The 23,839-nt window shown below is 30.9% G+C and overlaps 6 protein-coding genes across 7 annotated transcripts; 3 read left to right on the plus strand and 3 right to left on the minus strand.

The window, feature by feature from the left end:
* Positions 1 to 1,856: 1,856 nt before the first annotated feature.
* Positions 1,857 to 5,058, minus strand: Pus1 (Pseudouridine synthase 1). The gene is made up of 6 exons (XM_066742353.1): positions 4,414 to 5,058; positions 3,898 to 4,284; positions 3,419 to 3,746; positions 3,090 to 3,345; positions 2,844 to 2,989; positions 1,857 to 2,346 (listed from the first exon to the last, which is right to left on the minus strand). The coding sequence occupies exons 1-6, from the start codon at positions 4,484 to 4,486 to the stop codon at positions 2,274 to 2,276; spliced, it is 1,263 nt and encodes a 420-aa protein (XP_066598450.1). The 5' UTR covers positions 4,487 to 5,058; the 3' UTR covers positions 1,857 to 2,273.
* Positions 5,059 to 6,934: 1,876 nt separating this feature from the next.
* Srp54 (splicing regulatory protein 54) lies at positions 6,935 to 12,326 on the plus strand. Its single transcript, XM_066742490.1, has 2 exons — positions 6,935 to 7,587; positions 9,559 to 12,326. Exons 1-2 carry the CDS (start codon positions 7,266 to 7,268, stop codon positions 10,707 to 10,709), a joined length of 1,473 nt encoding a protein of 490 aa, XP_066598587.1. The 5' UTR covers positions 6,935 to 7,265; the 3' UTR covers positions 10,710 to 12,326.
* Nop56 (Nop56 ribonucleoprotein) lies at positions 11,504 to 15,371 on the minus strand. Its single transcript, XM_066742489.1, has 3 exons — positions 15,257 to 15,371; positions 13,490 to 14,061; positions 11,504 to 13,130 (listed from the first exon to the last, which is right to left on the minus strand). Exons 1-3 carry the CDS (start codon positions 15,257 to 15,259, stop codon positions 12,233 to 12,235), a joined length of 1,473 nt encoding a protein of 490 aa, XP_066598586.1. The 5' UTR covers positions 15,260 to 15,371; the 3' UTR covers positions 11,504 to 12,232.
* Positions 15,372 to 15,761: 390 nt separating this feature from the next.
* Positions 15,762 to 17,967, plus strand: CSN1b (COP9 signalosome subunit 1b). 2 transcript variants are annotated; one of them, XM_066742625.1, is made up of 5 exons: positions 15,762 to 15,932; positions 16,112 to 16,204; positions 16,347 to 17,468; positions 17,546 to 17,680; positions 17,744 to 17,967. In XM_066742625.1, the coding sequence occupies exons 1-5, from the start codon at positions 15,906 to 15,908 to the stop codon at positions 17,819 to 17,821; spliced, it is 1,455 nt and encodes a 484-aa protein (XP_066598722.1). In that variant the 5' UTR covers positions 15,762 to 15,905; the 3' UTR covers positions 17,822 to 17,967. The 2 variants fall into 2 exon arrangements, with proteins under 2 accessions (XP_066598722.1, XP_066598723.1); XM_066742626.1 differs by having other exon boundaries at positions 15,776 to 15,932; positions 16,003 to 16,204.
* A 308-nt stretch (positions 17,968 to 18,275) lies between these two features.
* On the plus strand, positions 18,276 to 19,347 carry ND-19 (NADH dehydrogenase [ubiquinone] 1 alpha subcomplex subunit 8). The gene is made up of 3 exons (XM_066742627.1): positions 18,276 to 18,576; positions 18,700 to 18,875; positions 18,976 to 19,347. Exons 1-3 carry the CDS (start codon positions 18,448 to 18,450, stop codon positions 19,196 to 19,198), a joined length of 528 nt encoding a protein of 175 aa, XP_066598724.1. The 5' UTR covers positions 18,276 to 18,447; the 3' UTR covers positions 19,199 to 19,347.
* A 213-nt stretch (positions 19,348 to 19,560) lies between these two features.
* Mgat1 (alpha-1,3-mannosyl-glycoprotein 2-beta-N-acetylglucosaminyltransferase) lies at positions 19,561 to 23,838 on the minus strand. The gene is made up of 12 exons (XM_066742624.1): positions 23,526 to 23,838; positions 23,285 to 23,453; positions 22,779 to 22,906; positions 22,600 to 22,705; positions 22,351 to 22,529; positions 22,056 to 22,280; positions 21,836 to 21,974; positions 21,195 to 21,423; positions 21,022 to 21,126; positions 20,861 to 20,951; positions 20,630 to 20,800; positions 19,561 to 20,349 (listed from the first exon to the last, which is right to left on the minus strand). Exons 3-12 carry the CDS (start codon positions 22,881 to 22,883, stop codon positions 20,236 to 20,238), a joined length of 1,464 nt encoding a protein of 487 aa, XP_066598721.1. The 5' UTR covers positions 22,884 to 22,906; positions 23,285 to 23,453; positions 23,526 to 23,838; the 3' UTR covers positions 19,561 to 20,235.
* Position 23,839: the final 1 nt, after the last annotated feature.

Here is a 23,839-nt window from a genome sequence, read left to right on the forward strand (position 1 = left end):
AATAATTTCAAGGATAGATAAATTTAATCTTATTATTTTCATTCATTGTTATTTCGAGTACAGATGTTTATTGATAAGTGGACTCTCGAGTGTCAACTGGCTCAGGCTGATCCTCCTTCAGCGACTATCAACCCTTACTTACTTTGTCCTTGTGGACTCTCGATGTTGGCTCATTAAGTTCACCTAATAGGGGTCCATCTTTATTGATGTGTAAATCGTTTCCTCGACGTAGTAGTTCTTCGTGTGACAACTCGGATCCACACCAAGGGACAAAGAAAGTAAGGGTTATTAGTCACTGAGGAGAGTATCAGCCGTGATCTGGTCGACCTTTGTGTGAATTAACATTCACGCTCGAGAGGAGGAAGCTTCTCAACTAACCGCTGGAAAGAAGTAACAATTTCGTTAGCTTCTCTGTTCATTCACTTTTTGTAGCATGCTTTATTAATTTATATCTTTGTCTGTCTTTGAAATTCCTTACTAGAATCTGAAATGTGGAAATATTTTCTTTGAAAATCCTTCCACATTTCGGGTTGAATACTCGTTTTTTCAAGTATATTTTTGTTTTCTTTTTGTTTCAGGTGAGGCGGCGCCGCCTCCCTCCCCGACGGTGTGCCACCTTGTCGTGGTGGGGGGGCTCACTTCTACAAGATCCCTTCCGATTAGTAAATGATTCGAATTAATTTTCTGATCTTTGGGAATCTTGTAGAAGTGCCAAGAGCACACCACACCTTAACGGGAATCCGTATACCGACATTACAGGGCGAAAACTATTTCGCATGCAACGTCGTCATTTGTTGACGGATTGTAAAGTTATTACAGGTTTTTGGAAATGCCAGAAGCTTATCTACTAAGTTACGTTAGGAAAATTAACAAAAAATGAAAAAAAATTTTTGTTTAAATAAATATATTAACATTATTGAGAAACAGCAATTAAATCGCAAAATCCCCCAACGTACTTTACTAGATAATGTTCATACGTTTCCAAAAAGTCCACAAAAATGCAAATCTGTCAAGAAATGACGATGCTGCATGCAAAATAAATAATGGAAGAATTTCGTGTTCGGGAAGTCGCCAACACGAAATTCTTCCATTATTTATTTTGCATGCAGCATCGTCATTTCTTGACAGATTTGCATTTTTGTGGACTTTTTGGAAACGTATGAACATTATCTAGTAAAGTACGTTGGGGGATTTTGCGATTTAATTGTTGTTTCTCAATAATGTTAATATATTTATTTAAACAAAAATTTTTTTTCATTTTTTGTTAATTTTCCTAACGTAACTTAGTAGATAAGCTTCTGGCATTTCCAAAAACCTGTAATAACTTTACAATCCGTCAACAAATGACGACGTTGCATGCGAAATAGTTTTCGCCCTGTAATGTCGGTATACGGATTCCCGTTAATTATACTATAGTTTTCTTTCCCGGGTTGAATTATATTATTTAATTCATTACTACACTATCTGATGCCTGAGCTACATATGATTTAATTTCCCATTGTGTATATACGAGATAAGCGAGGATGAGTTATACATAGGCGCGAGTATTAGCACTACATAGTAAGAGTGCTGGTGCTTTTTAAAGCAGTTCCTAAATGCATCGAAACATTAGAAAAAGCCATACCTGGCATTGGTTGTACCGCGTTCTTGAAGAGAGGTTACTTTTGGTTATTTCCACTTCAAGAACGCGGGACAGTGGTACAGCGTTATTCTTCATCCGATTTGAGTTTTTTTAAGCTTGATTGACTCGTTAGAATTGGCACCTTGTCATAATGAAGCCCGTTTTTGCAATTTGCTTCGCATTTGACTTTTATTAAACGAATTGTTTATTGACTTGTACTGTCGGTAAAGCACGCGTGAGGGATCCCGTTAATCCCTCGATTTAAAAAATAATTATCACGGTAACGGTACCTTTGTGGAAAAAATGGTTTATAACTTTTCGGCTCTATCTTCAAAAATACTTGGTTCAAGTTATATACATCATCTCCGATACACTCTTTATATTTTGAGTTACATGCAAATTATTATTTTTCAAATTGTGTCGAATTTTAGACTTTGGGAAGCACCCAATTTCTTTAATCTTACATCAGTTTTATTTCAATTCAGCTGCTGGAGTGGACGAATTAGTTTGTACTGATGATTCTTGAATAAAATTTATTGATTAAAGTCTTTTGAAACACAATTTAATAAAGTTCTATTAACACAATTATTCGCCATTGTTACGTTGATAAAATAATGGTTTCCTTTGTGTGATATTATCTTTTCTATGATAACTAATTACTTTTTGCTTTTTCTTCTATCTTAAATGTATAATTTTCTTCAACGTTCATTATCCAATTCAATATTCTTTATTATTACAATTAAAGAAAATATATATGTCTGGGTCACACACATCTTAATGGAAGGCTTCGGAAGTATTCCGAACGTTATAACTTCGGCTAAATTTCTTTCTCTAAAGTTGGCAAAATAAGATAAGCCGAGAAGTATTCCAAGGTAACGGCCTAAACTGCGTGTAAATACATAATTGCTTGCTTTGCACAGTGAGAAAGCAGTTGTGTTTGCCCGAAACCTACGGTATATACTCGGAAAACTTTTTAGTTTATCTTATTTTGCCAACTTCAAGAAAAGAAAATATATCGCACCTATCCCATTTAGAATAGGTCATTCATATAAATTTTTCTAAAAGCTTTACAAGAAAAACGTAAAAATCTTTTTCAAAATTATCACTAACATAATTTAACTTTCCATAAAAAGAAAAATTAAAACACATTTTTAAAATCAGCTATAACTATGGAAAAGAAAACGATTTTAAAATAACTACTTTTTTTTTTAAAAAAGGATACTGTTTTTCAGATAGTTCAGTTTTAATTATGTAATTCAAAATAGAATTTTTGAAGAATTCATCAACTTCAGCTTCGCACTCTTTCCACTCCAATTTTTCATGCATCCCATCATTTCCATATCTCTTATTATAATTATCATAATGAACCTAAAGCAAAGAATTAATAAGATAAATGTATAAAGTTAATATTGAAAACTAAATAAAAACATAATACTGATACAAATACAAAATTAAATTTGCTTCCTACATAATTTAATACTAAGCCTAAACTTGGTGCCATTGGAATTTCAAATTTATTAAGTTGAAATACTTCTTGCATAACATCTTCTGAAACCATACTTCTTAAAATACCAATAACCAGTCCAACCATTTTTCTTATTTGATGTAACATAAAACTTTGTCCTTTTATCTTCAATACTGCAAATTCTACATTATCATTTAAAAATACATCACTTATAGAAAATTCAATAATGTAACGTCTAGCACTAGGATCTAAAGGTTTCCTACAGAATAAAGTATTATTTTGTTTTAGAATAAAAAATTAATTGCAATTTTCAAAGAAAGATAATAACTTACACTTTATATGTAAAATTATGAAAATTGTGTGATCCTTCGAATAGTTTCATAATTCTTTTTAATGTATCTAATTTCTCTTCTGATATTCTATACTCTGTACATGGTTTACCATTAATAATAGATAAATTTTCTATTTTTTGTTCATCCGTAAAGTCATCATTAGAAATAAAACTGTTTTGAACAAAGGCATATGTAGGTATTATATATAAGTAAGTCCTTGCATCGCATTTGTTCTTACTGTTAAATCCTTTTGTTACCCTTTTTGCACCAAATATGCGAATCTCTTCGGGCAAATAATAATTTAACTGTTTAATATTAATAGGCTCAGCTAAAAATTAAAAAATAGTTTTAAATATAATAGAAAACAAGTATTCGAAAAAAGTTTATGTTTAATTTTCTTGGTTTATTATAACAATATTAATTTAATATATTCTTTTTTTTCCATTTTGCTAGATATGTAACTTAATGTTAATACTTACGTAACTTTAAAGATACTATTTGTCTACAAGCTGAAACCCCCTTATCTGTACGTGCAGCCCTCTGAAAATTAATTGTCTGTATGCAATCGAATGCTTCTTGAGTTATTAAGTTTGCTCTAAATAAAGAGTTTATAAGGTCTTCTTCAATAGTTTTCATTCCAGGATTTCTTTGCATTCCATAATAATCTTTACCTAAGTAACCTAGCATTATTGCATATGGTTTTCGTTTTATTCGTTCACTATCAACCTTTATAATCTTTGCTTCAGGAGCTGTATTGTCATCTATATTTGTGTGTGATACACGTTTCTGACCCTCATTTTCAATATTCACTATTACTTTGGACACTAGTTTAACTGAAGTTGACATTCTTGTGAAATAAAATGACCCTGAATATAATTTATACAATATAAGAAAAGATTATGAAAATGTAAGATGTTAAAAGATAAATTTCATTGTCTGGCCACCTGCAATTAATTTTAACATATTTCTTTTCTATGAGAAAATAAAATACATACCTATTATTTTGCTACTTTGAGAATAGAAATCACAATATATAAATCTAGCAAAACATAACATTTGTAAATGCATAAATTGATAAGTGTAATGTGAAATATGGAACGTGCTGGCTGCAAACTGCAAAGTTACATAGCGCCTTGAGTCGACTAAAGGTTAGAAGTTCAGAAATTAGAATGCCTGTGCCTGGCCTACTGTCAGTAGTGTCAGTAGTTCAGTACTGTTACATACATGTCTACTCAGTCTACTGGACAGTGGACAGTGGTGGTGGACGCCAGAGATGGTAATTCGAGAGAAATCCTTAACCCCCCACCATTTGAGATTCTGGTAGGCATGGTGGGATGCTAGGGTTTTCCCTCGAGTTAGGGCCAACGGTACCTGTTCAAAACTGAATCATGTACAGGTATAGTTTCTGCTTCCCTATACTATCTTGTAGCAAAAATGCTTCTCGCAAAATTGATTCATGTCCATCTCAACTCCTCTATACTATCTTATAGCAAAAATTTAAAGACAACAGCGTCAACAGCAGACGAAACGCGACATCGACAAATATGAAGATGACGTTTTAGACGTATAGTAAAAGTATTATCCAGAAAGCATATTATTTATGTTGGAAACGTAGGGATGTCGAAAAATGGAATGGAAAATAATGCAAATATGGTGCATATATATAATATTATTTATCAAGTATAAAAAGGAAGAGATCGGATGTAATTTTCAGCCTATAAAGAGGAAAAAGCATCAGATAAGCATCGGGAGCAGTAAATCAAAAGAAAGATTAAAGAATATTTTGTTTTGTTAAATTAATCTTTCTTCTGACTTGCTGCTCCCGATACTTATCTGATGCTTTTTCCTCTTTATAGGCTGAAAATTGCATCCGATCTCTTCCCTTTTATACTTGATAAATAATATTATATATATGCACCATATTTGCATTATTTTCCATTCCATTTTTCGACATCCCTACATTTCCAACATAAATAATATGCTTTCTGGATAATACTTTTACTACGTCCAAAACGTCATCTTCATATTTGTCGATGTCGCGTTTCGTCTGCTGTTGTCATTAAATTTTTGCTATAAGATAGTATAGAGTAGTTGAGATGGACATGAATCAATTTTGCGAGAAGCATTTTTGCTACAAGATAGTATAGGGAAGCAGAAACTATACCTGTACATGATTCAGTTTTGAACAGTGTACTACAGTCGGAAATTCAATGCTAGCAACTTAAAAAATTGGAGTTAAAAAAGCAGTTTTCGCACCAGATAAAGAGCAGTTATATACTTGAAAATGAGTCATCTTAAAATAATTACTCCAACCTCTTTATTCAGATTATTTACCTTTTCAACTGCCCGGCATGAAAACTGATTTTTTAACTTCAAATTTTTAAGTTGTTACGTCGTTGACCCTAGTAGATTTAGGGCCATTGTAATTTGGAAAAATTCAGTGCTGCAACCTTAGAATTTGAAGACACAAAAAAGCAGTAATCATTCTAGGTAGACGGTAATTCCATGCGAAAATGATAAATTTTTATATGTATAATATTTCTAGGGTGCGTTCCGAGTCACGCATATGCGCGCAGTAAGCACTTAAATTCTATAATAAATGTGACATAAACTGTACATTCTATGCGCTTCATGCGTAATTTGGAATGCACCCCTAGTTTTACTTCAGAGTGTCTTAATTTCAAGCTCCCGAACATATAAAATGCTTTTTTGTTTTCAAATTCTGAGGTTTTCAGCCCTGAATTTTTCCAAATTACAACCGGCCTTAGTTATCAGCAGAAAGCTGTTACTTACACTGAAAATAAAAAGTGGTAACTTCTACTCGAGTGTCGAGCAATAAATACTTGATGAGCCTATATAGTAGAGGGCTAGAGGCGCTCAAGTTGCTCTTACTTTCAGACTCGAGTTGTTTTTACTATTAGGCTCGAGTGGTATCTAAAATTCTAAGCATTTAATTGGTCTCATTTGATGAGAATGATATAATCTACTTGAGTGTCCGGTAAAGACTACCAAACTCATGAGTAGAAATAACTAATCTTCTAGAAGGTAGATTTAGCTATGAGCAGAAAGCTGTTGAGGCTGTTACTACCACTTATTTTTATTTTCAGTGTAGCATTCGAGCAGTTCCAACTTCCAAGTTCCCAGTTCCCTTCCCCTGTTCATGAACTCGCCCCGTTAACAGTGGTTTTGAGAACGCTTAAAAATCTTTTTTTAAGGGGAGAGGGACGTTACAGTCCCATCGAATCAGAACGCGTTACACATAAAACAATGTTGTATGTATACATATGTATGTACGCTGAAAGTGTTCCGCTATTGATTCGCTGTCGCACGCAAAGGTCAACGCCAACTGGTGGTGAATTCAGAACTGACTTAGAAACGAAAACATTGAAAAAATTTTTCACAGAAATTAATATTTAATGTGTCGAACATATTACAAAAGTAATTCCATTAATGGTGACCTAATAATTATATTTACTCTATTTTTTCTAACTTGCACTATCTCTTTTTCTCTAATGTTTACCTTTTTGAGCGGCCATTTTTATCACGATTCGATGCGCCACCTAGTGAGTGTTGCGATGGCGAATTGTGGGGTATGTACTGATAGTCTATAGTTTTTGTGACATTAAATATAGGGTTTTAGAATTCGCACTTCGCAGTCAATGGCAGTCAATAGCGGAACATGGCCACGGTGTGGTACAAGTAAAGATGGCGGATTTTGCTTTATGTTTTTGGGCATATGCTCCTTTCAGGTACTCCTTAACTTCATGGTATCATCTTTCATAAAGTGTAAAGAGAAAGTGTCGAGTCTTTAACAAATTGAAGATAACTGGTGATATGATATAGAAAAATGGCTGTAGGATCAACAAAAGTAGTACAAGTGACGAATATAGCTCCTCAAGCCACCAAAGACCAGATGCAAACATTATTTGGATATTTAGGGAAAATTGAAGATATTAGATTGTACCCTACAATAAGGGATGTGGCTGTCCCTGTTCAATCTCGTATATGCTATATTAAATTTCATGATCAAGGATGTGTTGCTGTTGCTCAGCATATGACCAACACTGTTTTTATTGATCGAGCATTAATTGTTATTCCTTATCAAAATGGAGATATTCCAGACGAGCAAAGAGCACTTGAACTAACTAATAATGGTACTGTTGTTCCAGGTACGAAAAGCAATAATTTTCATTAAATTAAACTAAAATTATATTAATAATAAGACTGTTTAGCTATATATATATATATATATATATACATACATTTTTCCTTTAATGTTTACAAGATAAATTTTAATGGTGCCAAGGGTATTTAATGTCTGTAACAATTGTAAAAGAAACCAAAAGTTAATTTTAAGTACTGCAATAATGGTTGATACTAAATACAGTATCATAATGTGTACTGTAGAACTCGGAAAGATTTGTATGCTTTGGCTGTTTACTATACTCACTAGAAGAATTATCTGTCAGTGATTAGAATAAGCAGTTAAAAGTTGCAAATCTTTCTAAGTGCTGGTGTACTGTACAAAATTGATTTACTAGCTTTGTATTATTGTGTAATATATAAATTTTGCCTGAAAATGCAGATGGAATGTATGTCAAATCATAACAAGTCGATATTCCAAAAAGTATAACTATCTGCCCTAATATAGACTGATAGTCAGTGTGAAAATTAGGAGGCAGTTATTTTAACTAGGCTATTTAGTTTTTTAAATAGCTTTCTCATAATATTAAAATGATTTTTGAAATATAAATGCTTGACTGTAGTGTAATGGGTGACAAGAGCCAGCCTTGAGCAAAATGTTATTACAATTATAAGAATTTTAGAATTACTGCAAATAGAAAAGTTTTAAATTGCAAACATAAAAATTCTAATTATATATAATTTATATGCAGTATAAATATATGATTATATAAATATGGTATGTAATTTTAATTTTAAGTTATGTAATAATTAAATATTTCTTGTAATTGTAATAGTAGTTTTATGTTGCCAAACACTTGTAAGAGAGAGAACTATCCTCAGAAGTAAAAAAAGTGAGACTATATGATGATTTATAGGTTTGTTTTTGCTGCTTGTACTTTTACGTTGAAAATGATATAATACATGTAAAGTATTCTGTACATAGTTTTCAATCAAGTGCAAGCTGACATGTCATTTTCTAACATTTTTGTTTGCTTATATGCTCCTTCTTTTGAGAAAGTATAGATAAACATAAAAAATAATCAAGAAGTGTTAGAAAATGGCATCTCAGCTTTGCTTGTGATTGAAAACTATAATATGCATAATATGTACTATACAGTTTGAGCATAAAAGTTTAAACAAACGAAAAATAATCTTATCTAATCTAAGGACCGGTGCGAGATTGAACAATTCAGGGTTAGAAACCTCAGAATTTGAAGATAACAAAGCAGTTTTTATGTTTGGGAGCTCGAAATGAAGACACTCTGAAGTAAAACTACATAAATTATATGATAATTTATCACCTTCGCCTGGAACTGGCATCTATATAGGATGATTACTGCTTTTTTGTCTTCGAATTCTGAGATTTTTAGCCCTAAATTTTTGCATCTCACACTGGCCTTAAAGATAACGAGCTATATTGCCTTTCATTGTCTAACTCATCATTAAATTCTTCTGACGATAAAGCTGTTTTAATTTTAGATGTCCCCGTAATTTTCCATTATAAACAAGATTTCATGCTCATCAATATTTATAAATATATTTAACGCTGGTATTAAGCTAATTCTCTAATGTTTTACACTATCCAGATACCTCTCCGGTCAGACCTTTAAGGATTTATATAGACTTTTGTTTTTGGGCTAATATTAATAACATTATTCCAGATAATTATCTACAATTTTAAGAGTATTTGCTTTTTTTTAGTCGCAAATTATATGATGAATTTTGCCTAATGGCGCTAAACCTTCATTTTTTTAAATAATCGACAAAGATAGGGTATTAATGCGCTAACAAAGCTATAATCAGTTTTGATAGTGTTATAACTATGGTATTGTAAAAAATATATGGGTTATCCTATATAATTTTAACAATGAAATATTTTATAAAACAAGGGGGAATATTCTGATTAATAAAAGTAATAATAAGTATATTTATTAACATATGATTTTTTTCTTCAGGACTTTATCCATCTGAGCCTAAACTTCCTCCAAATGTTGTTAATGCTATTGAAGGAATTCCTCCAAATCACGTTATTACTACAATGGATCCAAAATTGGAAGCAAATGGTTTACCCCCATATCCACACTTACCTGGATACTTAGATAGTAGAAGGATTGAAGAGATTCGTAGAACTTTGGTTGTTGCTAATTTAATTGCTTCTGTTACTGCTGAGCAATTATTAGATTATTTTTATAATAATAACATTGAAATTAAATATATTCGGCTGTGCTCCAGAGATTCTGATGACGATCATTATGCGCTAGTGGAGCTATCGGAACAGACTGCTGTTGTTTCAGCTTTATTGCTAAATGGAAGCATGTTTTTGGACAAACCAATAAAAATATATCACTCAACACAGGCGATTGCAAAGCCTGAAGCCAAAAGTAATGAAGCAGCACAAAAGGAAATAGAAGAAGCAATGTCAAGAGTTAAAGAAGCGCATAATTTAATTTCTGCAGCAATTGATCCAATGATCGGTATGTTATCCAAAGATAAGCGTAGTCGTAGTGGATCCCATAGTCGAAAATCAAGATCACGCTCAAGAGGACACAGTAGACGCTCAAGATCACGTAAAAGATCCCGATCTCGACACAGGCGATCTCGTTCTCGTCATAGACGTAGGTCAAGGTCAAGATCGAAGCGTTCACGCTCGAAAGATCGCAAACGACAATCTCGTTCTCGAAGACGCAGTACCTCCCGTGGAAGACATCGTACTCGCTCAAGATCAAGAAGATCGCGATCACGCAGATCACGATCTAAGTCCAAAGATCGTAAAAAACGATCTCCCCGTCATAGATCTCGTTCTCGTTCCCGCAGTAAAAGATCTAAATCAAAATCAAGATGTTCAAGATCGAAATCTAAGTCAAGATCATCAAAAACTAAGCTGTCAGAAAAATCAAGAGATAGAGATAAAGAAAAGGAGAAAGAGAAAAAAAGTAAAGACAAAACAGATGGAAAAAAAAACGATTTTGATAAATCAGATAAAGAAAAATCTGAAAAAAAAGGTAAACAAGAGAAACGTTTAGAAAAAGAATCAAAAATGGATGAAAAGTCTCGAGCTGTTTTAGAAGTTAACGATACTAAAGAAATTACAGAATTAGAAAATTAACTACTTATAAAATTTCTTTTTATTTCATACCTTGTATTGCATTTTGTACATTTACTTTTTCAAGTATACTAGTATATAGTGTTGCAAACGATGACCTTATAAAAATAAATAAAAACAAATACTAATCTGTACTTAAATCCCAGCTGGTTAAGTTTATTACAAACTTTATCTTATCCTGATCTAACATATAGTGATTACAAGCTAGTAAAAGTTTTAAGCATTACATAGTGTTTCCAATTTGAAATCATGACTATTTTCTAAGAGGATCACCTCTGGAAATAAGTTTCCAACTGACATTCACAATTTCGAAGAGAGAATACTACGCACACAGAAAGGGGAATGCTCCTTATTTTACTAAAAAAAATCAATAACTCGGTTATTTCGTAATACAATTGAATAAAATTTTCTCGAATTCTAGTATAAGGTCTGTAATTTGGAAACAAAATAATAAAATATTAATAATGTTATTATTTATTTCTTTATAGATGTGCTTGACATTTTATTAACATTCAGTTTTTAAACTTCTTTGATAGTACATGATATTCATCAGCCAAATCCTCGGAACACTTCTCAACTTATTTTGCCAACTTTAAAGAAACAAAATTGATCGAATTTATACCGCTCACAATACGTTCTTATTTCCTGATTGCTTTTACAGTTTTTTTTTATAGGGAAATGAAAATGATTCTTTTATATAAAAATTTGATGGTATGCAATGTCTACTGATAATAAAATAGATTAAAATATTCAAGAAAAAATTTTAAACATACAAAAAGAAATCGTTATAACAAAACTAATAGTACTTCATTTTTATTATACACCTAATGAAGCATTAATTTTTAACATTACAATAAAAGCAAATCAATTTGCTAATTCTTTGAAAAACTTAAGAGTAATATGTATATAAATATATATATATATACCACAGGTGTCCAATCAACTATGGCCAAATGTATAAATTTAGACAGTATGAATAGTTTTAAGAAATGACCTATACGAGTTTTAAATCTAAAAAATTTATTAAAAAAGTCATTTAGGATTACATATTGATTAATTCAAATCTTTATATTCGTCTCAGGAGCAGCCTGATAAGTCTGACTAATATAAGACCACCCAACTATCCAATAAGCTTTGAAATAATCATTTTAATATTTAATAACTTCTTCAATAAAGGCTTGATTAATGTTGGTATAGAAATTCTTTTCTTAAAATTATTTATATTTAAATTAAGGTGGAAAAACCACGGATATTAAGTTAATTAGGCTGTATTACATGTCAAAGAGAACATAGTCTTTTTAAGTTAATAGGAGTTGGTTTTACTTGTCTTTAGAAATTTGACCATAGTTGACCAGCCACATGATATACAAATAAATGAATTTTAAGTATTGATAATTCTTATAGCCAAAACAGAAGGGTATATATATACTTAATACAAATGAATTCTTTGCACCCACAGAAGTGTTTGAACTGCTATAGATGGATTCCACTTAATAGTTTGTCCTTTCATCTAGGCAATATAAGAACTATATTTTATTCATTAGTTTGAATTTTTTTTTCTTTTTGATTGGTTCATTAGGTAAATTGTCCTCTTGCAAATCAGTTTTTAATTCAGTTCCATGTCCGTTTTGATTAGCATCGCTTTTTCTTTTCTTTTGTTTGTTCTTTGTTTTTATGGATTCAGTTTCTAAAACTGTAACAAGGTTTGAAGCCTCGTTTAAAGCTTCTTTCATAACATCTATATTTTTTTTAGGCACTTCTCCAGTTTCATAAAATTTAAGTCTATCTTCTACTTGTTGGCGCAACTTCTCTCCAAAAATATTAGTTGGAACTTCAGCAAAACAATCTATTCTTGATGCAATAGAACACTTATTTGCTAAATATCGGGAAATTCTACCCTTATTTTTGGTATCTGCACGGCCTATGTAAGTGGAGTGAAACAACAGTCCATATTTTGGGGTATTGCCCCTGGTCTTTAGGGCTCTGAAGAGTGCTTTTTCAGCACCTAATATTTGTACTGTGGATGCAGGATATTTAGCTAAATTGGTTAAGGAACCAGCATGAGCTATCAATCTTGCTCCTACTTGATCACCAATCAATGTAGCCAGATTTGGAGCTACATCAGCCATTTTAGACCGCAAATATTCAGCTAACTGTTTTCTATAATCAGCTAAAGCAACAACACGTTTAGCAAACAATTCTATATTAAGAAGATCAACAGGACTAATGTCCATTCCCATTGAAGATTTTGAAGCATCTAAGATTGCTTGAGCTTTTGCACTATCCATTATAATTTCTTCCAGTAGTTGTAGCTTTTCCTCAGTTAATTCCTTTCTATTTTTTATTAAATGTGCTACTTTAGCATATACATAATTTTCAGGAACAATTTTAACTAGTTCTGGAAAATGATAACTATACCACTCTCTGCAATCAGAAATATATTTGATAAACTAATTATTGCAATTATCTTTTCTCTTGGATATTTTATATAAAACTACTTAGCACAAGATAATTAACACTCCTGATTTTACAGTATTGTTGTAAAAACTGTATATTTACTATTAATTATGAAGATAAAATATTGTTAATTCTAATTGAATTCAATTATTTTTAATTATATTCCACATTAACAATTTATCAACAGTCATGTTACATTGCAATCAATTTGTAATAAAAGCAGAAAAGACTTAATGACAATATCAGCAATAAATTAAAAAAAAAGTAATATCTTTTTTTATTGAATTTAGCAGCCTTATGAAAATATAATCAAAATAGTAACTTACCTAATGCGCATACTAAAAGTATTGATATCCTTATCCAATTGATCCAAAAGAGCAATACTTTGTATAATCATATTATCTACTCGATTCACATTAAATTTCACCTTTGCTCTTGAATAACTATGACCGAGTCCAAGCTGAGCTACCCCAGAGCTTTTAACTGTAAATCCTTTTACTAAATTATGAAAATGATATCTTATTCCTCTTATAATCTCAGGTATAACACCAAGATGATCACATTTTATGTCCATAAATTCTGTAATGCTAGACCCAAGTTTTGGGTCACTAACACCAAGAATAATCTTTTGCTTTTTGCTTGATTTTGGTATACAAGAATCTACAAATTTTTTTAAATCTTCGGTTGCAATGCCTTCAGAGATGCTATTAATATTTTCAAGAGCCATTAAAGCAGTTTTAAATGGAGAAAATCCAATTAACTTTATAATACTATTAAAACGACTTAGGTCAATTATAGAAGCTTCAACTTGAGGTAATAAAGAACCAACTTCTTCAAATCCTTTAACTGCAAATATAGCATAGCCTGCAGCATGTTCATACAATACATATAATTCTGCCTGCAAAAGGTTAAAATATCGTTAATCTCATTGATTTCATGTTATGAGAAACTATGATACTACTTTCTTCTAATTTTACAAATATTTATGAAAAGAAGAAACAGTCACTTATGTAATGAGTACATAAAATAATACTTTTCTTAGATAAGTAGAAATGCTTTTATATCAGTCAAAGATGACCAAGATTATTCATGCATCTAAAAAAGTTAATTCTGTACGAGTTGATTACTAAGTTATCCTAATTTTGTTAAAATATTAGACATTAATAAAGCACATACATCTTATTCCAATAATTCTGTAGATAATTGAAAACACTCTCAATTTTCAATGTAGCATAAAAATTGGGAGTGTGATACAAATATATAATTTATGACTTGCATTGTATCATTTTTATCATGTTATGCCTCTTTGTGTCTCACTGTATTGATTTTTAAACTAAATAGAAAATATAGACTAGTCAATGAAGGTGTCAACCTTTATAAACTTCCAGAAAGCCATTTAGTGAAATTATACAAACACCTCAACAGTTTACTCACTAAATATGTTACTGAAATTGAGTTTTGAAAAAAAAGGCACACTATTTTAATGCGTAAATGTTGGCAGTCTAATGTTTAAATATTAGTTCATTTTTCTCAAAAACTATAGAGTTAATTAACATATTTAATGAATAATCTAACAAAGGTTATCTGATGCCACTATAGTGGCTCTCCAGCAACCTAAAGGTTAAGTTACATTTTTGGAAAAAATTATCAATGCATTGTTTAAGGACCTTGTATATAAATTAAACCCTCCATCAAACAAAATTGTCAACGTTGTTACCTCTTCTAAACTTCTTAATTTCAAATATGCTTTTTCTCATATGATTTATTATGTTAAGACTCTAATTTATTGAAAATATGACACATTTTTTCAAATATTTAAATCATAATTTGGCATTTAAAATTTATATAGAAATATACAACAAATCCAGATTTATAAAAGTAATAAAATTGATCAAAAGGATGTACGTTATATATTTAAAATGTTTTTCAATTTTTCAATAAAGATGCATTAGGCGAACAGAAATTGTGGAATAAGGAGTACAATTTTTAGACAAAATTGGAAAGATTATTTCAACTCAGTAGTGTGCGAATAAAAAAATAGTTATGGAAGACAATACTTTAATTACTAAAGATATTTAAATTAAATTTCTTACCATTATCTTTCGTTTGTTAGTTGAAAATGATCAAACGTACGTAAAAACGTGGGTCTACCTACGCACACCAAGGACAAGGAATAGGCCAGCCAGCCGCCAGAAGCGTCTTACCAATTCGCAACCCGATTGCAGATTTAGATTTACCTAGCTGCAGTGATGCAATCAAAATTTCCCTAAATTCTAGTCCAAATCTTCCGATAACCATAATTGGCGGATAATGGAATGGAACACACAGCAAAAGTGCTGATTGGCTGAGCCGTCTAGGTTCAAATTACGCATGAAGCGCATAGAATGTACAGTTTATGTCACATTTATTATAGAATTTAAGTACTTACTGCGCGCATATGCGTGACTCGGAACGCACCCTATAGCTGCGTTCGTTTATGTACTGCCAGTACTGAAAACCTATATTTTACGTGACATACATTGTAGAGTTTTAGTACTCGCAGTTAATAAACGAACGCAGCCTATGTAATAAATATGTCACGTAAAATTTAAGTTTTCAGTGTTGGTCGTAAATAAACGATAACGCAGTCTGAGAAAGGTTGACGAAAAAAAAGACAAATAGTGCTGAGTTCAAGAGAATTCCTCCTGTATTTATATAATTATAAATAACTTAACTAATATTATTACGCCGTACCTTTTTACAATGCCGCTTCAAATTCATGACGTTCAGGTAGAATTTAACTATGTTTTTAAATAAAAGTTATATTATGGTATTATAAATACTATTTAATTTTAATCAGTGAACGTATTTGTATAATGGACCGTGTCGTTTGTCATTGCTGTCAAAATTGTTGAGTTCTAATTCACTGGACTATTCGAAAATAATTAAACATGACATCTTTTCCTCAGCAAAATGTGGTGGAACCGATGCAAGTTGACGCTCCAGCAGAAGATAATGAAAATGCTGAGGAGGAACCATATATCGTAGAAAATCCAACTCTGGTAAATCTACATAACCTTTTTACTTGACTGTCAAAGCATAAATTTTGGTTAAAAAGTACTACTTATAATATGTTAAAGACAGTTACATATTAAGTGGAAACATAAAATAAGTTTGAATTAATGCAAGTATGAAAAATTACAGGATCTAGAAGTTTATGCGAACAGCTACACAGGCCTGGCCCGTCTATATCGTTTAATTTATATTGCGGATCACTGCCCATCCCTCAGAGTAGAAGCTTTAAAAATGGCTATTGCTTATGTAATGACAACATATAATGTCTCATTATATGTAATTTTACATAAAAAACTATTACAAGCTGTTGGAGCACCAGGCTTACCAGATATTGCTGCTCAATCAACATCTCAGTCTACACCAACAGTAGATCAAGTTTGGGTGGAGTCCCGCTCCAAAAAAGCTGCTTTAAAATTAGAAAAATTTGACACAGATTTAAAAAACTATAAAAGTAACTCTATCAAAGAAAGTATCAGAAGGGGTCATGATGATCTTGGAGACCATTATTTGGATTGTGGAGATTTAGTAAATGCGTTAAAATGTTATTCCAGAGCTAGAGATTATTGTACTAGTGGTAAACATGTAGTAAACATGTGCTTAAATGTTATTAAAGTTTCTGTATATCTTCAAAATTGGGCACATGTCTTAAGCTATGTTACCAAAGCCCAAAGCACACCAGACTTCGCAGATGTCCATGGAAAAGATAACAGTCAGTCAATAGTTACCAAATTACATGTAGCCGCAGGTCTTGCTGAATTAGCAACAAGACAATACAAAATGGCAGCAAAGCATTTTTTACAAACCTCCCTCGATCACTGTGATTGTCCAGAATTACTTAGTCCAGGAAATGTTGCTCTGTATGGTGGACTATGCGCTCTTGCCACTTTTGATCGCCACGAATTGCAGAAACAAGTTATATTTAGTAGCTCCTTTAAACTTTTCCTTGAACTGGAGCCACAGCTTAGAGACATTATTTTTAAATTCTATGAATCAAAGTATGCACTGTGCTTAAAACTCTTGGATGAGATTAAAGATAATATACTTTTAGATATGTATATTGCACCACATGTGAATTCACTGTACACACAAATCAGAAATAGAGCATTAATTCAATATTTCAGTCCATATTTAAGTGCAGATATGAGAAAAATGGCAACAGCATTTAATAGAACTGTAGCTGAATTGGAGGATGAGTTAATGCAATTGATATTAGATGGCCAAATACAGGCTAGAATAGACTCGCATAACAAGGTAATGTTATATTGGGGAAAAGACTTTTATATGGAATATAAATTAGAAAATAATTAAGATATTATTTAACATTATAGATATTATATGCTAAGGATATTGATCAGCGAAGTACAACATTTGCCAAGTCTATTAAAGTAGGAAAGGAATGTCAAAGGCGTGGTGCCATGCTGCTCTTGAGAGCAGCTATGCTACGACAACAAATACATGTGAAGGTACTATTTTACTTAAACAAATAATTTGGCCCTTGTACATGAATATATTTACTTTCTGCATAGAGTCCACAGAGGGATAATACTCAAGGAGGAGAAATGTCAGTTGCACCAGGAAATAGTAGCTTGGCAGCTAGAACTTGAAAATTTTTAAAGGAATGCAAAACAGTGAAGATAATGCAAACTGCCAGATGTATGGAATATGAATGTTTTCCGTTTCCTCAATCCACAAATATCAATATACTGTATTTTATTTTGTGCTCTAGAAATACACACCTTACCAAGCATAATTTTTATCTACCAAATTGCTTTATTCATTTTAAGGGTTTTGTTTAATAAATAAATTATATAATTTGTGAATTATGTTAAAGTTCTATTTACTTTATAAATATTTGGATGTCATGAAATGTTTAGTTAGAAAATTATAAGTTATTGAAAACATTCTGAAATTACCCCAAGGTATCTCTTAAAAGTAAAATGAAAGAATAAAACGCGAGATGATTGTTGAAGGATAGAAAAACGAGTATATTGTGCTATGTATATATATTTCATGTTTCCTCCTTTACCCTCCTAATCGACTCTGTCTTCTCTCTCTCTCTCTCTCTCTCTCTCTACTTCTGTTACTGTTGATCCAAAAAGCCTTAGAAAGAGAAAGACTACAGATAGACAGCGCAGACAGCTTAAAAACATTAAAGAAACAGAACTGAAAGAATTGTTTACTGTACATCCAGCTTAAGCCAAATTAAATCGTCAAATTTGACTTGATAAATATGAATAGGAAGAGTTTAAGTGAACTTCCAACTTACGAGGAATTGGAAGCTCCAACACTGAAATTGTCTTTTTCAACACTCATAGGCGGTGCTTTTTTTCTTGGTAAATTCTGCGAGTATCAAAATAATGTAAGATATGTTGTTGTCTAATAGTGAGAGCTTTGTGATATTTAGAATATATTTAGATAATTAATTTTTTTGCCAAAAGTAATAGAAATTATATAATATTCAAACGTAACCTTACCATTTAAGGAATATGTTCAGTGCTTGAAAGAAGAGAATGATTCGAGAAAATGTATAAAAGAGGGAAAAGATGTAAATAGTTGTACCATCAATTATTTTTCGCATATAAAAAAATATTGTAGGATTGAAATGGAATTTTACGCTCGTTGCCTCGAATTAAATGGCAGAAAACACTACTTAAGAAAGTAAGAGAATGCAATGTCTATATCTTCTATATTATTTTATTAATACAGTAAGACTCATGTCTTAAACAAATGTATATATTCATGAGAAATTTTATGTTAGTTGTAGGAGGACGGAAAAAGCATTCAATAACTGTATTGAAACAAATCTTGGTTTGGAGCGTCCACCTATGGATTATTATCATAAACCTAAAATACATGAAAGAGCAGCACCAAAGCCACCACTTCAAAAGTTTGAATATACCGAAGATCTTCCTACCAGAAATCCGGCAAAGGATTTAAGATTTACAAATCATAGATTTCCATTTGTTGGTAGAATTTTGTAAACTAGGCTTGTTGCCAAAATGAAGCAAGTGTATAAAAACAGATGTTAAAATTGCTCCATTGATTATTAGAACAATGCAGCTGTAAAAATTAAGATTGTTAGAAATAAAATTCTGTAATAATGATGAATGCTTTTATCTGAATTTATTTTAAACTTTATTATAGTTTAATTGTTTCAAATAGCGAGACAACTGTCTTTTAAACTAGTAAAACATTTTCATCTATAGAATACATAAAGTTTGTTATAATTTTCAATATATAGTAAAAATATATTAGAGAATTTTTTTTAACATATTTTTACTAATATGCTGTAAATTGAAAAATTCTAGTTGCAATGATGAATAATATCTTTGTGCTTTAAAATTTTGGTATCACTGATAAGAACTAGTTACATTGAATATCATAATCCAATAATATATATGTATAAAGAGCTAATCTTTTCTACATGTGTGTACATTATGAAATATTTTAATACTAGTTTAGTTGTTATTTTACATTATATGCATAGCAAGATATAATCTTATTCATAGAAGCAATATATTATTGGTAATAAAATTAAACATATTCATTAAGATAAAATTTTTAAATATCACACATTCATAATTTGTGTAGCAGACTCGTTTTATATTTTACATTAACTTAATATAAATTGCTTATTAACATAATTGTGGCAACTAAAAATATTTTTGGTAAGAAATCTATTTGACTTAAAATTCTCCAATATAAATACACAAACAGATCCTGTACACACACTTAATACTATTCATATTTACATAAAAATAGTAAGCAACGATACAACAGGCACTGAACTAGTTTAAAATTTATCCAGTTAACTATAACTTTATACAAAAACTTAATATACACACTTTTCTGGAAGCTCATGTGGTTTTTGTTATTTATAAATATATGCTTACAATTGGTATAAACGACGAGTAAGTACTGGGAAAAAATAATTTTGTTCAGTCTACAAGGAACGGAAGGACAGTTATTCACAACATTTATAGAATCTTGAATTCATTCTATAGTTTTGAATTTTGTGTTAGCTCCAGGTTATGTCATAGCCATTCCAATTAGCACTTGGTGCTAAATGAACTCTTCTGCCATTGTAATAAAATGTAACAACTCCACGATAGCCTGTTCTAGGCACCCCACTCTATAATTAAAATACTGTTATAATAAAAAGTAATTACTATACTTAGCTCTATTGTTATTTTATTGATTGGTAACACCAATTTGTTTTTTTTTTCTTTAAGAAATAGTTTATAAAGTATAACTCAGCTTCCTTTTTTTTAACATTTGCTGCCCATAATGCTTACAAGCCTTTAGAGCAATGCATTACTTAATGCTTATAAACGTTATAGACACCAAACGTATTAAGAAATAGGTGGAGCCAAGTATTTCAGTACATTTAGCAAAGGAGTGATATAAATTACCCTAAAATCATCCATTAAGCCCAACATCTTGGCCGTATTTTTATACGTTTGACGCGTATGGTAAGGTATCCTAACAGGACCTTGGGCAATTACATTTTTCTTTTTCAGTTCTGAATAGCTGACAACTTTTGACCGATAAACCTCATTCATGAAAGATACATCATAATTATCCTGTAATAAGTGGATACTATTTATTAAAACAGGTGTTTTTTATGAATTTCTCATGCTTACCTTCAGCAGGTATGTTAAGTTCATCTTAGTGAAAGGCACAAATTGTTCATTTAATTTGATGAATTTTAAGTGTTTTTCAAAAAATAAACCACTGTAGAAAAAAAGTTTTAAGTGAATAATTTGACTAGAAAACTGAAAAGGTAAAATGATGACTAACATACTTGCTAACACCAATTTTTCCAAAAGTTCTAGTTCTAGACAATTCTGGCCGAATACATGCTCTATTTTTTCGTTGCTCAGGCTGTCTAATCCAATCATCCCAATAACTGTAATAAAAGCAGCTATTAAAATCATTGATTTTATTTAGTTAATAAGTACAGTCAGTAACACTTACGCTTTTGGCCATTTGGGGGCTAATTCTTCCCACAATTCACGTGATAACATCCATCCAAGACCAGGGAAAAAGTCTGTTCTATAAAGTAAATGAGGCGCACGATCGTCCACAAGACCAGCCTTTCCATTATCATTCCATGCGGAAATACACCAGAGTGATTTATCATTTACTAACAAGGGATAAGCTCCCAAGAAGTATTCAAAAAAATCTGGAGCTATATCCAAGTCATCTAAAAAGTTGATTTTATAATATGTACTATTTCAAATTATTTAATTTTAAAGTTTTAACGCGTTTGCTGTCCGCTGATCGAAATTGTATATATTCTTGGAGCTGCATACTAAAAACGAGAATTCCTTTTTTCTTCAACTAAGTCTTAAAGCTTTTCTAATAACCTTGCAGGGTCAAAAAAAGTATTTTGTCGAATCATCCCTACTGCACATTTTTTACTTGATGCCAACAGTCATCAGGAGAATGTTGGATTAGAAGTGACTGTGCACTTGCATATGTCTAACTACAATGTTCACAAAAATACGCATTCCAAAACGCCGATCGGCGTTAAATTCACGCGAGAAATGCTTACCAGTAAAGCTATTCAAGAGCATGGGCAGCAAACGTGTTACAAGTTAGCGAAGTTTGGTTACCCTCAACAACTATTGCTGTTTCATAGCCAAATGTCGAAAATATCTGATTCAATGCCCAGCCATAATGACGTGCTATTTTGAAATATCCTTTGAATTTCTTTTCTTTTGGTGGAATATCTATATCCGATTGATCCGGTTGCTAGAATATTGATTAAAACAGGTCCAATTATACAGATACACTTTTCTCATAAAGCTACTTATAATCTTTTTTATATAATACCTGTATATGCAATATTTTCTTTCCATATTGTTTAATAACATCTGCAGTTTGTTTATGCTCACAATCTTGAGAGACAATTATGGGAAATTGTTCAGCTGAAGGTCTTAATTTTATTAATTGATCTAAGCACTTTTTTACAGTAACGCGATTGCAAGAGAATACTAAAACAGCTATTACTGGGGATCCATCTGATAATACTTTCTTTGCTTTTGGCAAATACATCAGCTGAAATTTATTTGTTTTAAATTAACATAATCATGCTGTTAGAATTATCAATAATGAAAATAAAAATTACATCTTTTTGATGTATATGTTTTGCATTTTCCACATCTTCTTCATATTGCAATATATTGTTTTCTGAAACATTTTCAACTGTAATATTTTTACTATTTTCAGTATATTTTTCGTCTTTATTATAAATGTTCAATCCTATTTGAAGAATCTTTAGCCTTTCCAACTGCTCAAAAAGTAATTCTGTAAATAAATATTACACAAGAATGATAAAATTTTCAAATATAACTTAAAATATTATAATTTAGCTCACTCTTTTGGCGCTGTTCCTCTCCTACACCCAGCAAGACCTTGTCATTTATAGCTATTTGTTGTTTTACTTTTTTCTCTAACCAATTAATTTGGTTGGAAAGTTTATTCTGTGTTTAGAAAATAAATAGTTATAGTGAAGATGAATATAAACAACAGTTAATAAATATTTACTAATAATACCTCATTTTGTCCTTTATTCACAGGTTGATCCAAAAATAAAAAATATGTAATAATACCCCATAAGACAAGCGACCCAAAAATAATACCAATTGACCTGTTCCGCATGGCAGAACAAAATGTCACCTCGGCTGCAAAGTTAATTGAAAAGGTAGGAATATAATAATTGTTTAATAATTATTTTGTTTATATACTGAAAATGGATTTGCAAGCTAAACTAAACATGAAAAGTGATTACTGTTTTTTTGAATATTTAACTTACCTACTTCTTTTATATTTTTTAATTTAGAAAATAGTATTTAACCAAAATTATACAGCAGTTATTTCAAAAGAAATAATTATTGCAATCAAATTTTTACATGCTTAAAAAGCATTACATTGATTGACTAAAGTATACAAATTTACCAATAATTGTTTATCTAAATGTGAATTTCTTAAAACATTTTCTACTTTAACCATGAACATTATAATAACATATGTTGCAAATATGTAATTTATAGGTTACTTACCATTCTGTTACATAAAATAATTTAAAATTGCTTCAAACTTTTTCACTCTATCATTGTTAGCGATTTTACAATGGAATAGATCAATTTTTAATGCTAATCATTGTAACTTTAATAATGACCAAACGTCAGTGGTCTGTCAGTTCAGCATGAAATAAGAACCACATACCACCTTAAGAACAATATATAGATAAATAAAAAAATGTTTTAACAATCTTTAACAACCGAAAGTGACACAAATTACTTGAAATTGATTATTTTAAAAATATGTCTTTTATGCTCTTCAGTTTTATTCTTGCTTTCAATCACAAATTTATACTTTTAATTCCTTTTATAATGTAGAAAGAGAAAACCGTAAAAGCACTGTAGGTTTATTTGGTCAATGTTCATTCTCTATTTGAAAAAGTGATAAAAAAATAACAAACTGACATGGTTTGTTTGTGAATAAAAAAAAAAGTTATCTAATCACCCTATGCTTAGAAATGAAACTGTCTTCTTTCACGTCAAGAATTTCTTTGGTCTAAAAAATTTTAATAAGAGTAAAGTAACACCGCATCA

Source organism: Prorops nasuta, unplaced genomic scaffold (assembly GCF_024137725.1).
Source record: "Prorops nasuta isolate Cenicafe-Biocafe unplaced genomic scaffold, Cenicafe_Pnas_1.2 PNAS00030, whole genome shotgun sequence".
Taxonomy (NCBI): Eukaryota; Metazoa; Arthropoda; class Insecta; order Hymenoptera; family Bethylidae; genus Prorops; species Prorops nasuta.